Genomic DNA, 19,193 nt, shown 5'->3' with positions numbered 1-19,193 from the left:
ATAGCAACCCTTCTGATAGTTATTGTTCAGTGGTCGGTTTTTCATCGCAAAAAGAACTTGGTGCCGCTAATATTTTGTGATGAGTTTTTCCGCTTAATAATTTAATGAAAGTTAGTAATTGTATAAGTTTGCAGAATAAACACACATTCGTAAATCATAATAGAATAATATCAATTGAGTTTCGATAATTTGGGCATCCGTGCAGTTAAGCTGTCGCACGGTGCCCATGTGGAAAATTGATTACATTTCAAGCTTTACAACTCTTGAAATTCGCAAACAAGTTTAAAGAATGGCTGGTGGAAACCAAGCGCGCGTCATTCAAGTGACGAACATTGCACCCCAAGCCACGAAAGATCAAATGCAAACATTGTTTGGTAATATTGGGAAAATCGAAGAAATCCGTTTATACCCAACTGTGCGTGATGTGTCCTGCCCTGTGCAATCACGCATTTGCTATGTTAAGTATGCGGAAAGTAGCTGTGTTCCAGTGGCACAACATCTAACTAACACTGTATTTATTGATCGAGCACTGATTGTCATACCTGTGCTGGCAATTCCTGAAGAATATCGCGCATTGGAGATGTCCAAGAATGGCACAATAGTACCGGGACTACAAAAGCCGGATTCAAAGTTGCCTCCAGAAGTGATCAATCGCATTGAAGGCCAGTCCCCACAACAGGTTAGTACGTATATATTTATTGTTGTAATTACTAACAGAATTTAATAATTATAGGTTATAAAAACTTATGATCCTAAATTGTTGGACAACAATTTACCCGAATACCCAGCATTGCCATCGTTTTATGACGCTAGAAAAATTGAAGAAATACGCAGAACAATAATCGTATGTGATGTGAAGAATGAATGGCGTCTTGACGATTTAATGGAATGTTTTCAACGTGCGGGTGAAGTAAAATACGCAAGATGGGCGGAAAAAGATGGTAAAACTTATTGCATGATCGAATTCTGCGATCAGCCAAGTATTATACATGCTCTTAAAATGCAAGGACACGAATTCAAGGGGGGATATTTAAATGTGTATCATTCAACTGATTCCATAACTAAGCCAGAAGCAAAATCAAATGAGGCAGCGCAGGCAGAAATCGAAGAGGCAATGACTATTGTAAAAGAAGCTCAAAATATGATTTCAGCTGCAATTGATCCCGTAATTGGTATGTTGGCTAAGGACAAGCGTCGACGTTCCCGCTCACGTTCAAGATCTCGTGATCGGCGCACTAGTCGTTCGCGTTCACATCGTTCACGCTCCAGACGTCGTTCTCGGTCTCGTACTCGTAAACGCTCCCGTAGCAAGTCCAAACGACGTTCTCGCTCGCATTCTCGTGGTTCACGTTCACGCAAACGCTCCAGGTCACGAAAACGCTCTCGATCTCGTCGTAAGAGTCGGTCTCGCTCACGTTCTAAAAGGAGGTCTAGGTCCCGCGACCGTCGTGCCAAACGTTCTCGTTCACGTCATCGTCGTAGTACCTCGAGATCGCGTCGTTCCCGATCACGTACTAAACGTTCTCGCTCGCGTGAGCGCAAGCGTTCGCACCGTACTCGTGATGAGAAACGTTCCCGCTCTTCGCGGTCACGCAGCAAACGTCATTCGCCATCTCCATCAACACGATCACGTTCGAGTCGCAGTAAAGATATTGTTCCACCAACAAAATCGTCTTCATCTAAGCGACGTTCGCGTACTCCTGATCGCAAATTAAAACCTATTTCAGAAGATATAGAAATCAAAAGCACACGATCAAGTGTGGACTCCAAGTCTCGCAAATCTGTTAGCGTGGAAAAATCAGACAACATGGATATATCTAATTCACCATAACTATCCTTTTAGTAGCTGAATGAACATGTCATTCTTAAGTTAAAGTTTAAATATTCGAATTTTTCAGTATAGTAATTTATGTTTGATGTATAATAATTTATGCTTTAACATATTCTATTATACTATTTTATACAGAATTCAATATTTCAAGAATATACTGTTTGAGAAATATAACTTTTATTTTCCCCCGACAAAGCTATTACAATAAAGAACGCACTCTATTATCCGCCACATTTTGTATTTTGTTTTATTTTAACAAATCTACAAAAAGACAACTCTTCTTTTTGAGCAAATTAGTTTAAAAAGTACAGTATGGACACATTTTAAAAATATTTGTTTTGTTCAAAAATTATCAACTTTGCACTAGTCATCGAAATATTAGAGATCTGTAGCCAAATTACATATTTAAATAAATTAAATTACCGCATTGCATGTAATATTTAAAAACGTTGCTGAAAATTTTGTTGTTGATTGAACATCATTTGTTGTTGCTGCTGTTGTTGATGATGAAAATCTTGAGTTTGTTGCACTTGCTGTTGTTGTTGACCTGGACCAGTAGGCCCCGATAATCGAACTCTTTTAGCATTTGGCTCTTGCTGTTGTTGCTGCTGCTGTTGTTGTTGTTGTCTTTTGTTGTCGGCTTTATCTTCTTGGTCATCATCTGTTAAAAATTCTCTCTTCGGATAAGGAATGGGGGTACCCGCAAAAACGTCTTGCGTAGGCAGTGGATCTTCTTGGAAGTATGGATCTTGCATAGCTTGTTCTGAAGTGATGCGCTTATTAGGATCCATAAGTAAAAGTTTCTGTAAAAGATGGAATGCTTTGCTATCTGGCTTAATTTTGTGGCGTTCCATATATTTGGCTAAAGAGCAAGTCGAATAAGTTGAACGTTTGAAATCTTTTATTAGAGTATGATGCTCAGGCATTTTTTTGATGTCCTCCCAATCCTTGTCTTGAGGAAATCCCATTACATTGAAGATACGATCAAGTTGATCATGGTGATATGGATTACTAGTTTTAATATCTTCTTGTCTACAATGGAAAATTGGCTCGGACGTAAGCAATTCGGCGAAAATGCAACCAATTGCCCAAATATCAATTGCTTTTGTGTAATGACGCGCACCTAATAGCAGTTCTGGGGCCCGATACCAGAATGTTACAACTACTGGATCCAAATCTGCTAAAGGCTTAAGTGGCGCGTTAAACAGACGTGCGAATCCCATATCTGCAATTTTTACGCGTCCCCTCTCATTACCATCACCCATTACTAAAATATTTGCCGGTTTTAGATCTCGATGTAAAACCCAGTTACTGTGTAAATAGTGTATTCCATCCAAAATTTGATACAGTAAACTTTTCACCATTCCTCTCGGTACAATTACTTGCTTCTTGGCGGCTTTAGCTGCACGATGAAACTTAATAATGTGCCATAAATCGTGCTCAGCGTAATCGATTAAAAGAAATACTTTACGGTCGTTGTGAGAGAGGAACACCCGAATCAATGTGATTACATTTTGATGTTTGAGTTCACGAAGAAGTGCGATTTCTCGACATGCAGACATGGATAAACCAGTACCATCTATCTGCTTCAGTGCGTATTCTTTGCCGTCAGTACGCTCCTTCCATTTTGCTTTGTAGACATGACCATACGTACCGCGTCCTACCTTACAGCCTTCGTAGTTGAAGAGGTCCTCCACTTTTGTTCGTTCCATTTGCGTTTTCATCTTAAAATCGTAATCCATTGCAAAATATTAACTAAATGTTTTAATGAAAAGTATTAGACGAGTTAAACTGAATTAATAAGTTATATTTTTGCTATAGTGGCGTCTATCAGCTGTTTCACCGGCTGTCAAATGTATGACAATTAAGAAAGTGTTCTCAAGAATAGTTAGGGCTGCTTCAAGATTAATCGATTACAACACTTCACCTGTCAAAAGCGCATGGTTATCAAATAAATAAATATATTCGAATTGATTATAAACAAATATACGACATAGATTTAAATCCTGGTTGAAAGGGGAACAACAAGTTAATAAACATGGGAAAAGTCAACAAAAACATCCGCATGAAAGCCAAGGCTGCGGTATCAAAAGCCGCTACTGCCACCAACAACATTAAAACAAAAATACAAAATGTTGGCAAGAAAGATGATACGGGTGTCCTCGAGGACAAACTTCTCCTAACTAAGACGCCTACTAAGAAGAAAGCAATTACCAAACGCGAGAAGGTGCGCCAGAAACACAAACATCTAATGAATAAATTTGCATTGATAAAAAAGCAACGTAAAGACGAAGCAGCGCGTAAAAACAGAGAAAAGACGGCGGTTATAGGTGATTTGAAGCCTCTGAAAGATGCATTACCCTCCTTAGATGAACTATTTAAATTAAGTAAACAATCTGATAGTAAAACGGGAATCAAAGATATTGATGAGCCAACATCTAAGGAGAATCCAAAAGATGATAAGAAATTGAATGTTAAGCAAAAGTTGAAGAAAAAGAAGGAGAAATTTGTACGACAAGTTAGCTCTTACCAGGCCCTTCTCAAAGATCCAGATTTTAAGAAAAATCCTCGTGATGCAATTTCCTATCATATAAAATACACACGTGGCCTTATAGATGAATAAAGTAGAACTAACTATATACATATGTATACATTGTGTTTAAAAGTATATTATATTAATATAATATATATTTTTGTAGCGTAAAAGCCTGCAACATTAAATATTTAGGAAACAAATTATTCATTGAATCTAATAAACCTTTATACTCCATAAGGCCCATTTTTCCTTGTTTTAAATTTAATGTTAAAACATTGCAATCGTTAACTGACGGTTTCAGAATGTTACAATTTTTTATTGAACTTTTAATAACGTCGCAGAAATCAAACCAGAAAAACTCGTTTTTATCATATCATTTATTAATACTAATCTTACGGATGAGAAGATTTTTGTAATGATTTTTATCATTTATTTGGATTTCCTTCATTCTTACATGAGCCAAGTAATTGTTCTTAACTATTTTAGATCTACAAGCATATTGAACTTAATTTAGTATGAATGTGTGTATGCGCTTGAGTAAATTAAATAAAATTATAGGTTTTTATCACTTAGATTGTATTTATAACTTTTCTGTAGTCAATCGTACCAGCAGATACAGCATTTTTATGCGTTGTAAGTACCAAATAATCAATAAGGTAATTTTTGAATGTAATACGAAATTTTTGAGAAAAGTTCCAAACTTAAATCATTATTCATCAATATAAGACATAAATCTCTGTGCCGAAATAGTAAATTTTTACCAATTAGTTTTTATTTTGGTTGAAAGATTTTTTTGACTAAAATTTTATTAAAAAAGAAACAAGTTTAATTTAAAACAACCTTTTGAATCTAGAGGTATGTATCATGTACACTTATATGTTATGTCATGTAAATGTATGTGTTTAGTTTTGTGAAATTATGCAAAAACTGGGTTTAAAAAATTACAGTAAAACATATTCTTGGTATTGGTTAATTAACCTCATACTAGAATTAATGAAAAAATCGGTGCTAAGACAATAATATAAGCATGTACATATATATGTATATTAATATTTTCAACTGAAATACTTTAAAATATATTTTAATTAAAATACCAATAGATTATGAAAAGTAAGGTGTTCCAACTTTAAGTTTTTTATTAGTACGTCTGCCTTAAGAAGTCGATTTAGGTGCGAGAGAGGTTTTAGTTCGTTTGATTTTTTAAATACATTGTTAAATGAGAGTATAATTGCTAATTGTTTAACAGATTGTTTAACAATGTTTCAGTATTCGATGTGTCATTTGTCATTATATAACATATCAAGTGGTGTTGGCTCTTACAGTGACGTGACTATTAGACACGGTTGTCCTTATTGATTTAGTAGAAGCATTAAAAAGTAAATTTGTATGTAGTACATTTATTTATTAATATATATATGTAAGCGCTGTAGTATACAATCTACAGTACATTGATCTATGTTTGCATGTATGACGAAAGTATTTATTACTTGTCTGTGTTTATGTATTATGTATGAATTAATATTTATTTGGTACATCGACACAATTGTTTTGCTATTTATTTTATTAATAGATTAATATTTGCAATTATACATTATAGGTATTATTTCTTATATTCTGGTTTTAATTTTTTTATTTTATATTTTCGCAATGTTTGAGATCCTTGGAAATATTAAATTTACCCCATATATGTTTGTAATTGAATCAAACGACAGCGAGAATTGTGTTTAATGTAGGTAATGTTGTTGTAAATGTACTATGAATTGTGAAAAACTAATATAAGCATGTATTTTTTGTAAAGGATTTACACTAATTTGTGTAGTAATTGGATAAATTGTAAATTAAAATTAATTTTACACGTTGAAAATATTTTAATAAATGTTTGTGGTGACATACAACTCAATTGTCACATAAGATTGATTGCTTAAAAAGGCATAATTATGACATGGAAATTTGTAGAGACATTATTCCCCAAATCACTTTCGACCCTTGAGTTGACGCCACATAAATATTGTTTTAATTACCAATTTACTATATAGTTCTTTTTAGCCATGTTCGATATCATTTAACATGTTGTCCGTTTGTTTTTGTATGTGTAAATATAAACTTCACTTTTTACTTAAAAGTATTTATAATTTTAATGTTTAAGTTGCTAGAGAAATAAATTTTTTTGTAGTTATGTTATACATTCGTGCATACGTACATACTTATATATATAAATATATGCATAAGCATGTAGTATAAAACCAAACGATTGAAGGACTAACGTTATTGGAAACGTGCTTCGCCAATTTTTCTTACCCACTATGCGCCGATGCGGATTTAATGAAATTATTTTTAAGCATTACAAACGACTTATATAACCATAACTTAAACTATGAAGAATTATTGATGCTTTAATGGAAAATATATATGTATATATATATCTATATAAATGTATATGTATATATCTCTCGTAATTATAAATAAACCAATAAAACATTTATTTATTCAGTAAAAACATCAAAAGGCTGCAATAAAACAAAACATACATATATTAACCAATCGAATAACAAGTGTTTGTGATTATATAAAAGCAGTTAAATCTTACCGGAAATTGATTCCTTTATTGGATAAGAGCCTATTGCATTCGGAGCTATCCGGCAGTGGCAGTATGTAGTAATCACTTTCGCTGCTCTGTGGAGAAAATTTAAGCAATAGTTGTCTTATAATTTTGCCATCTGATGATATATAAAAATTCGTAATTTCTTATCAATAATAATAAAATCGTGCTCCCTGAAAATATTGTAGAATTCTTCAAGGCAAATAACATATGTACGTGCATATCACCAAATAAAATGCAAAACAACGTATCATCTTTTGAATTCGGTTATTACCTGACTATTATGTTTAATAATACAAATTTGTGCATGTATGCATTAAAACAACAATTTAATTCATTTTTTTCTTTCTTAATCACGAATATCTGTATTAAAATTTATAATCCCAAATACGAGATTGGAAAAAAATGTAATTGCATGTAATCACGAAATTCTTAATTATTATTTTTTTGTTTTAATTTTTTAATCCCAAATACCGGAATAATAAAATAGTTAAATCCAAAACTGGATTAAAAAATTCTTGCTAATTTTTAACCTAAATATTAGATTGAGCTTATTTTTAATCGAACATCAACATAGTTTTTCCCTTCTCATATTACAATATTTATATTGAACTACTTTTAGTTAAAGTGTTTCAGTTAGAAATAACTAAGTAAATATATTTATTTTATCCCTTTTCAATGCAACCATTAATTTGAATATTTTTTTTACTTGTTACTTTTTAAATTAAACAAGAAAAAACGTTAACTTCAAATGCAGCGAGTCCGATATTACCCTTCACAAGTACAATTGATACCGGAACTTTGATCGGTCAGTTTGTATGGCAACTATATGTTTTAGTTGTTCGACCGGATTTTTTCGGAGACTGTGCCAATTTTCGTGTAGATAACCCGTTAAACAAAAGTTTTCCATATAAGACCTTGATCTTGATCGTTCATTACATTACATAATAAAAATTATTAAAATTCTTATAACAAAACTAAAATGTTTAATTCCAAACATCTTTAAAAAAATTAGTATTCAAAGTTTAAACCCAAATTTGATATTTTTGTAGATCATGAACGACTTTGCGATGGAAGGATACGAACAAATAAAAGCTAACACCTCGTCAATTGCCTCGCAATAACATCACTACTTTGATAATTTTACTATACTATATGATATATTTTAATTATAGATATAACAATTTAAATCAGTTTTACTTACTTGGTCCGTGAATTCATGCTTGTAAATTTGAGTGGATACTTTCATATCAGAAAAAGGCCCTTTTAAAGCAAAAAAGTGAATACTCATTGGTGTGGTGGTTTTTGTTTTCAAGATAAGCTGTAAATGTGAGAGTATTATAACAATATATTTTGTAATTATTTAGGCAAAATTTAATGCATTGTATTACCTGATAGGTTATGGTGCGCTCATTGGATTGATGTGGATCACGTTGGCTATTATTAATGCGAGCCTTCACCACCCACTGCTGGTTGAATGCTGTAAATCTAGCTGTCTCATAAAACAATTTGTGTACATACTCATCGGTACGATACGGTTTCATTTGCAAATCTGTAAAATATATTCATATGTAAGTACATAAATAAATAAATAAAACAAAATTTTATTGACTATTTAATTCGTAAAGTTTTCAACATTTTTAAAGGTAAATTTAGTTAATATTTACATATAATAATAATAATATTTTAATATTTACATTTAAGCATTATTTAATTACCGTTAAATATAATTTTCTCATAACTCAACAAATCGATTAATGTATTAAACATTTTCTTTTCCTCTTTAATTCTAGCGTCGTGTGCTTCCAGTGCAGCCATTACTTCATAACCAGATTTGGTGGGATGCAAGCAGTTGCGCTCATGTTCGTTAGCTACATAGGCAAAAAACTAGATTGCACATGGACGTTCCATTTAACAAATTATGTAGGTACATACTTTCATGATTCGGTCCACGCCATTGACAACCAATTCGTGAATATTTGCAATTTGTTGGCCGTTCTTGGCATTCATATTGTTCATGGCGATCTAGCGACTTGTATGGGAACTCTTTGTTGCAAAACTAAAAAAATACAAGTTATTAGATTTAACATAAGTATTAGTATATATATATAAATGCATGTATGCAGTTATATTTTGGAGTTTTGAAATACTTGACATTCGCTGGGCAACTCAGAGGCGGCTTTCTCCACGGCCAAATTACGCGATGCTGTGCTCTTCGAAATCTCCACACGACAGTTTGGACAGGTGGCAATTTGATCACGCAAACTGTTGCAAATTATATAAATATAAAATAATCGAATACATAAAACTTTTAAATATAACGTTTTAATCGTTAGCTGAAAATTAAAAATATGCTGGAATATTCTCTTAATGGTCAGTTAATCAGTGATTATTTGAGTTAAAGTCAAATACATATAAATTTTGGTAGAAATATATATGCAAGTATGTATATATATTTTATATAGGTCATACCGTCCATCTGCGAGTAAATGTGTAAAACAAGCAGCACACATTAAATGTCCCATTTGACACTGTAATGAGAATGGTAAGTGGTAAATAGTTAGAATTTCAAGAAAATGCCAAACACGTTAATAAATAATTATTTGTTTGTAAATTTTGTGTATATATTATTTAATTTATGAATAAATAAGTGAAATCCTGTAAACGGGAAAAAGAAAAAAAGAATCTATTAGTTTGAAATCTTTGACGATTTGAACAATTTTATAATAGCATGGTGAAATGTGCTCCCCACACAACATATTACTGTTAGAAATACCACAAACGTAGATCGCATTCAAAGCCGTTCCATCACATAAAAAGGATGCGAGCCGAATCACTTTCAATTAGGTCTACACAGGAGTGGCGTTTCTTGCAGTAATAGGCAGTAGAAAATATTGTGCGGGACGATCTGAGTGTGGGTATGTATGTATGAATATATTGATTGTATAGAATAGCGGGATAGGAACTTGATTGCATGAAGTGTTGTGGGAAAAGTGAGTTTGGCCAAGTGCGTTGGAGAAATAATTAAATGACTTGTGTGAAAATTATTGCTTACGTGGTGAAATTAAATTAAGAAGAGTGAGTATACATGTAAGTCGGCAAATGTATTAAGTAATGAGGATAATACTAAATGGAAATTGTGGGGATGATTGTTCGGTGGCTAAGTGAATAGATAAGCCGTACTTTTCTATATTTTTCTTTTAAATAAAAACAAGCGCATTGTTTTGGTTTTCAATTTAAATTGTGAACTTTTTTATTGATTTAACTTGTCGATACTTTCTAGTATTATACAATAAATACGTTTCATATGCGAAAGCTAGGTGTTGTCATTTTTTTCCATTATATATATGATATATTTGTTTTTTTTGCATTTTTCTGTGTCGCCTATATTTTTCAAATTCGCACTTTTACTTACTAAAATAGTGACAACAAAATGAAAGTTTTAATGCATATATGTATGTGTTGGTACAGTTACAACATATTCACAGATTTTTGCTATTTCATCACTTATTGCATAGTTATTGATTACATGTTTGTTTTTATTTAAAACATTTTGTTTGCATTTACAAAATGGTACATTTATACATTTCTCAATATAGGTACTCATAAACATAGGTATCTATATAAAATACTATATTCGTTAATTTGTATTAATTATCTAATTGATAAATGAACTATTAATGTAAATTAACTAAATAAAACTAATGAAATCATAATATCTGAATTTTAAGGCACACGATAGTATTCTAATTAATTAATAAGTTATCAAAAAATTATTTATAGTCAACGATTTAAGTGGAAAATAAATTAAAAAAGTGATTTGTGTATAAAATTAAAATAACTGAGAACTTAAAAGTCAGTAAACTGAGAGTATTAAATAAAAGTCAATAAAAATTAATTAAATATACTTTATAGAACTTTTTTTATACAAAATAAGTAATGGATATTATGTTAGTTAGAAATTTAATCACATCTATCAACTAGATGTATGAAGAAGATCTGAAAATTTTTAATTTAATAAACCGAGTCCATTAATTGAATAACTATTTTCCAAAAAAAATTAAATAACGGTTTCCATTAGACAACAGTTAACTAATGATCACCGTAGTAAAATTAACTGATTACGAAATGATCCGGAAAAAAAATTATTTAAAAATTGGGATTGCTTTTGCTGGAGACTGTTAAATATTATACCAACTGTCTATTTAGAAATCAGTTCTTAGCTTTTCTCCCATGTTTTTTGATTTACTATAAAAACGACCCCGATTCTATGGTTTAAAAGTGTTAATTCATTTAATTTTAGTAATTTGAGAAAAAACAAACATCACATAAGTCCCTAGTAATTTTTGCAATGCCGTTGTACATTAATTATTTCGAAAATATGTAATTTTTTACGATTAAACGACATTAAGGGTGTAATAAAAATACAATATCGTTGAGTTTGAAAATTATATTATTTTTTAGCATTTTTTCGGTAAAACTAGTGGTTTTTTGCATTATACCGATTTTGTATTTTTATTCCTAATTTGTTCGGTAAAATTTTATTTTTAGACTTAACTTGCGTTTAAAGCGAGTAAGTTCTACAAATATGTATCTCGAATGGTAATTTTTGTTTAAAAAATAAACACTATCAGCTTCGTTAAATTGAAAATTGCCTCAAGGATCGCTATAAAGGAATATACATATCTTCCAACGAAATAGTTTTCCTATGCAGTTGCATATAAAAAATGTATGTATGTATGTATATGTGCATATGCATAGGCATGTGTGCATATGTACACACATAAGTAAAATGACTCACTAGATTCAAGAAGCTAAGGTACAAGTTGAATTTAAGAGAAAAAAAACGGCTAAGGGCAGATCAATTGTGAAGAACATTTCTAAGAGCGAATTTAAAAAAAGAAACGAATAATTGTGAAAATTACAAAGAAAACAGGGAGTGAGTGACAGTTGATCAAATTACTATCCAGCGAATCAGTGAGAACTATAGCGAATACTAAGAAGCGAATCAAAATACACTAAGCTATTAAACTTAAGGTAAAATGCACACTTTAACAATGCTGATATTTTAACTATTTTTAGCAACCACAAAATATACAATAGGACGAACACTAACGCATAGATATCCAAATAACTGCACATTGTAGAGTTGAGGACCACAACCTCCTCTATCTTTAGGGTTGGCCTCCCAATATGTGCCAAGATGTATGTATGTACACGTGTTTACATCTATTTTTAAATGAGGGAAAATGTCCCCGACCAAAGACAAAATAATATAAGTATTCAAGTTGAAGAGAAATTCTCCTGTCCACAAAAATTAGCTAAAATGCCCCAAAGAAATTTATTTAAAAGTTGCTAGAAAATTGGGTGTGATGGTTATGACTGAAAGATTGCCGTAGAACAAAAGAGGATGGGTGAGAATTGAGTGTGTGAAAATTAACAATTTCTTTGTTTACGATCTTCATTGCATCCCATACATACATACATACATATGTATGTATATCTTTCAATTTCCCATATACTTATTTATTCATTCACATATACAGACTAATTTACATCGGTGTAATTGCATTTAATTGAATTTATTTCAGCGTTCCAATGGCTATTCAATGGCCATGGCCATAGTATCTATCATACAAACGCAAAATCGCATTCGTTTCATATCAAAAAATAATAACAAACTATGGAAAGAAAGCAATATCGTCGGCAACGAGAAGTGTTGTATGCATGTATAATCGAAATTAGTGGAAAACTCGTCGTATTAGAGGCAAAATGGCGGTTTGGAAAATTATGTACATTCAAATTCTTTGCCTTACTACAAAGTCATTTGCCAGAATAAATTGGTGAAATTGTTTGTAATTTGTTTTTATTAGATGTTTTTTTTTGTGTTTTGTTTTTAAGTAAATGTGCACACATGTACATACATATACATATACATATGTACCATCACCGTCAAAGTCAAAGTTTTTCAGTTTATACTTATGTACATTCAGTATTTTTTTTTCACCAAGAAAATTCAATGGAATGTATGTAGTTCAGTACAGATGTATATGTAGTTATGTATTTTTGCACACACATATATTTCTCCGACTATCGCACAAGGATAGAAGTTTATGAAAATTAATTCATGATTACTGCGGTTGAATGAACTTAAATTAACCAATAAACACAGTTTTCGATGCGAAGCATGATCTTTTCTTGTGCCATTGACGATTTATCAAATACTTTTCAGAGCTCTTCAATGAATTGTTAAATTTAATATTTTATGGCAGTTAAATTTTACAATTTAACAGTAAGTAAGAAAAATTAAATACCAAAATTCGTACAAAAATATAGTGGACAAAATACAGTAAGTAATACATATGTATGTAAGTACATGTACATATGTGCTTGGTTGTGTATGGAGCTTTTGTACAAGTCCGGAAATTTTTGGTTCAGAACAAGTTTTTTGCAGGGTATTTACATATGTACATACTATATGCACACTAACATCTATTTCTATTTTCTAAAATCGAATTTACTAATGTATATGGGGTATTTTCAAAGATGATCGTAGTGAGTGGTCATTCCATTATAAGCAGCACTCATAATATCAGAATACAGAAAGAGGATAGAAATTACCTTGAAATAATAAATCTTAGCAGAAACGATGTGTAATGGCTAGGAAAATTGACCCAAGTAGCCTATGTATGTGTGTAACAACCTGCACTTACATATGTACATTAGAATTTTGTACAACTCATGAAAACAATAACACACGAGTTGTAGTGTTTACAACAAAAGCTTTCACACTAATAACAACCTGTAAAACCAGTTTGTTTCTTATTAGTTCAGCTGGCTAACAATGATTGTTGTGAATTCTGCCAGTTCAGTTTGTTGGATATTATTTACCAAATGCTGCCGTTAGACGACAACCTGTAACTTATACATTGCCCATTCATACCAATATCTATACAAGCATATACATATAACATATGTATGTATGTAGATGCAGGTGCTTGGATGCAATAGCAAATTGTGGCTCATCTACATACTTCCATGTATACAAAACAATTTTAGGAACAATATTTAGAAACCTAATTTACCGGACGTATTAAAAATAATTAAACAGGATAATATGTAAATAACAATTATTTAAAATTCGAACTGACTTTAATGGAAAAAACAAAAAAAATTGCCTGTATATAAAAATTAATACATGTATGTATGTATGGTACGTACAAATAAAATCCATATAGCATTTACCCTTTTTTACGAATAAAACTTTATGTATACAATAAAACTTTTTGTCTTAAATAACGAAATAATTAAAAATCATTTGTAAATGAATTCGCATTGGGCCAGCCGGGTACAAAATCATTCAATGTCTATGGGTGCATGCATGTTTATTCTATGAATGTCAGAAACAGCTGACTTTTTGTACTTGCTTCGCACCGAATAAGAAATAATAAACACAACATACATAAACACATACGTACACACTCGCATGTGTATACTGTATGTATATACAGCGTGAAATAATTGATATACAAACACAGCAACACATACATACATCTTTATGTGTGTATATAGGAGAGAATAATTACCTGTATATATGTACATGTGTACATATATGAGCACGCAATTAGGTATCAATTTGTCCACAACATTGTAGGTGTTATCGTCTCATATTTAAAGCATAATCACTTATAAATGCGTATAAATGTATTACTATATACATATGTATATGTATGCATATGTGTGATAAGAACACATACATACATAAATATCATCTTATGTCACGATTAAGCATACCAAAAATAAAGTAATATAAAATATTAAACATAAAAGTTATATTTCAATTAATGGCAGTAGGAAATTCGTATTACATGACAAAACAAAACCAAAACTCGCATGTTGAATTCATAATGCACACTTGAATATGTGTTTCTCGGTATGTAAGTGAACATATAGTATGTAGGTTTGTGCATACAAACATTCATTCATACATACTTATGTGATTATATTAACAAAATGCATCAGAATATCTTGATGACGTCAAAAACCGATCCTCCAACACGCGATTGATTCAGCAACTATTTTTTCCGCTGCCTAAGAGTGGTGAGTATTACGAACAGAATGTGAGAGAAACGCGAGCAAATATGTATGTACATACATACATAAGTATGTATCTATATGAAATATGTATGTATGTAAGTATATAGGTTAAATTTCAAACAAATTACTTGCAAAACCGAGCTGAAATTATTTTATATTTTCTTATAACTTCATAAATTAATGATTTTTCTAATGTGGCGTATTTAATAACATATGTACATATGTACATCATACATACATACATATATGTAAAAGAATCAATTAAGGTTTTAAATATCTTCAAAACTCCAAATATATACATACATACATACATATCTATTTGCATAAACTCATACATAAAATATTTAAAAATTGACTTTACTTACATACATACATACATATGTATGCATGTATCTACATTATTGGAACAGGGAGCTGGGGCATAAAGAGCCAAACCCACCACTGAAAATAAAAAGACGCAATAGTTGCAACTTAACTGCGCCGTAGACATTTGTAAGTTCTTACATACACATATACATGAACATACATACGTATATGTATGTACATATGTATGTAAGTCTGTTTATGGACCATGGCTACAGGGGCTACCATCAGTGAATGCATGTTTCAATTCACATAACCAAGGGAAAAAGAAATGTATTGAATAGAATATTTCACAGATTGCGTTTTATTATAGTTTCTCCCCTCTTTTGCTATATATTCGCTGTTCGCGTTTCTATTAAAACCAGTTACACCAAAACTAACACACTTAATCGACAAAGTCATCATTAACTTTCATTCAAAATAAAAAATACCTAATTCCACACTTTTGGTATGTTTACATAATAGATGAATTTATTTGCATACATACATACATACATACATATGTAGGTGTCAATATGTTCATACATGTGTATGTATGTACGGTATATGGTTATGCAGCAAATCAAATTTGGAAACAAAAATATCAAATGCTTATCATAAGTGACATATGACGATAACTACCTGCACTCACATGGTTTTAATATATTCCAATATATCCATATGTTCAAATGTAGGAAACTAAAGGTCATTTCTAAAGTAATATACATATGTAAATATGTATGAATATGCTTAAATACATAAATATGTACATACGTATACGTATGTACATACTATATTATCAAACAGGTCACAAAAACACCAAAATGTCTAATCAGAAAAAAAATATTCAGTTTACATAAGTACATAAGCATCAACGTACATATGTATGGACGAGTGTAAGCAGATAAATGCATATGTATATACATACATATATATATATATATTGCTTTACTTTATGCTCATGCATTGATATTCTAAACAAAATACGCAGTTCCCATTGTGTATGTATACAAGAAGTAGATAAGTAAAAGCAAACTCAGCTGAGAACTAAGCCAATTGAGAATAACAAACAGCCGATCAGATACGTAACCAGTCAGCCGAGCACTTAGAAACAGTCCCACCCTACGTCCCTTGGAAAAAACAAAATCACTGAGGCAGCCATATTCTAATACACGATTCACACCAATACATTCTCTGGCCAACCAATGCCCAACAATAATTTTCCACCATCCCTAAGAGCAAAAAAATCACTTAAAAACAGTGGCAAAAAGTTTTCTTATTAGAATCTAGCAATTTAAAATTTGTACATAATAATTCTTCAACTAGCTTATATACATTTCTTATGTGGAAAGAGGAAGTAAAAAGGTAATTCGATACAATGGGAATAACAAAAATGGCACATAACAACGCACAGCTGATATTTATACTGCGTGTTTTTTTTTCATGAGTAAACGCCAACAATTGTTGTTGATTAAGGGGAAACAAATTATATTATTTATATTTTCAAATTAATTTTTTTGCGATATACACAAATTGATTGCATTTCATAACCAAAAACATTATTACTTTAGCCATAACTCTAGCTATTTATCTACCTGTTTTTTTATATAGCCGTTACCTTTTTACCACTATACTTTTACGGCATTTAAAATAAATATTTGTTTTTTTAACATTATATGTCAATAAGCTGGTTTTCTTGAGACTTTTTGAAAAAAACTATTTAACGGTATCAATTTAATTTTAATAAAAAGATACAATAAACAAGTTAAAATGTTACCCCTACACAATGCTAATTTGAACATTTTTGTGTAACATTGGTACTCACCTGATACATTGCTGTCTTAGGCAAATCCAAGCAAACAGCACAACATAAAATCCCTCCCAGACGGTACTCGAGTTTTTCATGTTGCGAAGCACTATTCCCACTACCCGCAGATGTGCTCGGATTGTCGAGCATTTGTTTCTTAGCTGGTGGCTCACCAGAGTCTATTTTACCCCCACCAACACTCGATGGATTGCCACCACCCACTCCACTCCCAATCACTCCACTATTGACCAGACTTGAATTTTCACTAGAAGCAACATCCAGTGCTAAAGAGCTGGCATTGCTGACCGAATTCGAGGAAGTGCCAGCGCTACCACCATTTCCTCCACCAATAGCACCAGCAATAGGTTGTGATTGCTGCTGTTGTTGGAGACTTACTTGGGCACTATTACTTTCACCGAGTAACTCGGCGGATGCCAATAGAGGGATAGAATTTAGGTTCATGCTATTAGCGTTTGTAGGTGGTTGCTGCACGACAGCACTTGATTCAACGTCAGCCATTTTTATAATCTAAACTGTGGTTTAAGTATATATTTATTATTTTTCAGCAAAATCGGTTCTTCTTTATTATTGATGCACGAAAAACAATTCTGAGCTTCCTCAACCAATATTTCGCCTAGTATATATGCGATTATACTCCTCCTATTTGTCCCCCTTAAATCGATTTTTCGGTTTTACGATGCCTAAATTTTTTCTTTGCTGGTGAATTTATTTTTTCACTATTGCTTAAAATTTTGCTTATACAAATTCTTAATTTGATCGCTTCAATATAACAATGCTCTTTTTACGTAAACTTTTCCGTTTGATAATTTTCAATTCTTCCAATTCCAAAAATAATAGATTGATTGAAAACAAATGGAATTGTAGCTATTTTCTTTTTTCTTTGTTGGGAACAGTGTTAATATACCGAACCGTTGCTAAAGATGTGTTTATCGGGCGAATTCAACTCAAAGAATGAATACAAGAACGAATGAGCAATGTATTTATATTTATGTATTCTTCTTATTAGACACCAGTGTTGGGTATTCTAGTAATGTGGTGTGTTAAATTACTTTTTTAAAACTCTTTGGTTCTATTTTTTAAGGAATATACACATAAAAAATTTATAAAATTTACCAAATTGACTAGATATAATTTCAATTTCGTCTTTTCAATTCTAGAAGTGAAAGTTTTAAGATAGAAAATGCTTCAAAAGATTTGGTTTTCTTTAGTGGCAACGCTCAATCAGCTGGATGCCAAAGCAAATATAGAGAAAAGCAAGATAAAGATTAATTAAGCAAAACAAAACAATACGAAATACATATTAAAGCTTTACTAATTTGCTTTGTCTAATAATTTTAATAATCATTATAGTGATAACACCAGTTGTAGTCCTGTGCTCTATTATATTTATTTTGTAAACAAACATTAACAGGTACTAAACTTTATGAACTCCATTTTAACAACATGTAGAAAATAAACTTTGTTTCCTTCCTTTGGAAGATATATAGGATTTTACGGTTTAAATAATATGTATATACTTATATGTGCATATTTGTTTATCACACATATGGTTTTAATTCTGTTATGAAATATCTGTATTGAACGAACTAGTAAGCTCTACGGAATGTAACTATGGAAGTAGTATATACATAGCATCTTCCTTTTCCAGAAGGCTTGTGTAAAATTGCTATGAGAAAATGTAGGTTAAATAATATCGCGTTAATGGTAGAATTAATACAGTTTAAACTTTTAAGTTAGGGCTCTTAAATATTTTTTAAAATAATATTTTGTATCAGAAATACATATATAAATTATACTTTTATATAAGATATTATGTTTTATATATGTATTTATAAGTTTATACAAAGGAACAATGGACAGGTAGAAAAGCAATAACAACATACATATGTAGATATTTATCATATCCATTGAGCATAGCTACTAGGTGAGTATAGTAACTGCTAAGCAACTAGCAATTATA

The 19,193-nt window shown here is 31.2% G+C and overlaps 4 protein-coding genes and 1 long non-coding RNA gene across 5 annotated transcripts; 3 read left to right on the top strand and 2 right to left on the bottom strand.

The window, feature by feature from the left end:
- Positions 1-11: 11 nt before the first annotated feature.
- Positions 12-2,064, top strand: LOC105232670 (probable splicing factor, arginine/serine-rich 7). Its single transcript, XM_011214445.4, has 2 exons — positions 12-679; positions 734-2,064. Exons 1-2 carry the CDS (start codon positions 290-292, stop codon positions 1,829-1,831), a joined length of 1,488 nt encoding a protein of 495 aa, XP_011212747.1. The 5' UTR covers positions 12-289; the 3' UTR covers positions 1,832-2,064.
- LOC105232668 (cyclin-dependent kinase 8) lies at positions 2,051-3,702 on the bottom strand. The gene has a single exon (XM_011214444.3). It carries the CDS (start codon positions 3,571-3,573, stop codon positions 2,272-2,274), a length of 1,302 nt encoding a protein of 433 aa, XP_011212746.1. The 5' UTR covers positions 3,574-3,702; the 3' UTR covers positions 2,051-2,271.
- Positions 3,703-3,731: 29 nt separating this feature from the next.
- On the top strand, positions 3,732-4,935 carry LOC105232671 (ribosome biogenesis protein SLX9 homolog). Its single transcript, XM_011214446.4, has one exon. It carries the CDS (start codon positions 3,870-3,872, stop codon positions 4,452-4,454), a length of 585 nt encoding a protein of 194 aa, XP_011212748.2. The 5' UTR covers positions 3,732-3,869; the 3' UTR covers positions 4,455-4,935.
- Positions 4,727-18,191, bottom strand: LOC105232673 (cysteine and histidine-rich protein 1 homolog). The gene is made up of 9 exons (XM_011214447.4): positions 17,231-18,191; positions 9,439-9,497; positions 9,117-9,231; positions 8,902-9,025; positions 8,685-8,837; positions 8,358-8,518; positions 8,171-8,287; positions 6,955-7,040; positions 4,727-6,874 (listed from the first exon to the last, which is right to left on the bottom strand). Exons 1-9 carry the CDS (start codon positions 17,729-17,731, stop codon positions 6,847-6,849), a joined length of 1,344 nt encoding a protein of 447 aa, XP_011212749.1. The 5' UTR covers positions 17,732-18,191; the 3' UTR covers positions 4,727-6,846.
- Positions 12,261-12,825, top strand: LOC105232672 (uncharacterized). The gene is made up of 2 exons (XR_852840.4): positions 12,261-12,380; positions 12,558-12,825. It is a non-coding gene; the product is annotated as an uncharacterized LOC105232672 (long non-coding RNA).
- Positions 18,192-19,193: the final 1,002 nt, after the last annotated feature.

This window comes from Bactrocera dorsalis, chromosome 5 (assembly GCF_023373825.1).
Source record: "Bactrocera dorsalis isolate Fly_Bdor chromosome 5, ASM2337382v1, whole genome shotgun sequence".
Taxonomy (NCBI): Eukaryota; Metazoa; Arthropoda; class Insecta; order Diptera; family Tephritidae; genus Bactrocera; species Bactrocera dorsalis.
Note: the sequence above shows the minus strand (reverse complement) of the source record. Positions and strands in the feature narration are given on the sequence as shown.

Bases quoted from the DNA above. Each gene is read 5' to 3' on its own strand.
- LOC105232671 (XM_011214446.4), top strand. From the start codon at position 3,870: ATGGGAAAAGTCAACAAAAACATCCGCATGAAAGCCAAGGCTGCGGTA.
- LOC105232670 (XM_011214445.4), top strand. From the start codon at position 290: ATGGCTGGTGGAAACCAAGCGCGCGTCATTCAAGTGACGAACATTGCA. The intron at 680-733 runs GTTAGTACGTAT...TAATAATTATAG, and splicing joins AAGGCCAGTCCCCACAACAG to GTTATAAAAACTTATGATCC.
- LOC105232668 (XM_011214444.3), bottom strand. From the start codon at position 3,573: ATGGATTACGATTTTAAGATGAAAACGCAAATGGAACGAACAAAAGTG.
- LOC105232673 (XM_011214447.4), bottom strand. From the start codon at position 17,731: ATGGCTGACGTTGAATCAAGTGCTGTCGTGCAGCAACCACCTACAAAC. The intron at 9,232-9,438 runs GTATGACCTATA...AATTTGCAACAG, and splicing joins CATTTACTCGCAGATGGACG to TTTGCGTGATCAAATTGCCA. The intron at 6,875-6,954 runs GTAAGATTTAAC...GTTTTATTGCAG, and splicing joins AATAAAGGAATCAATTTCCG to CCTTTTGATGTTTTTACTGA.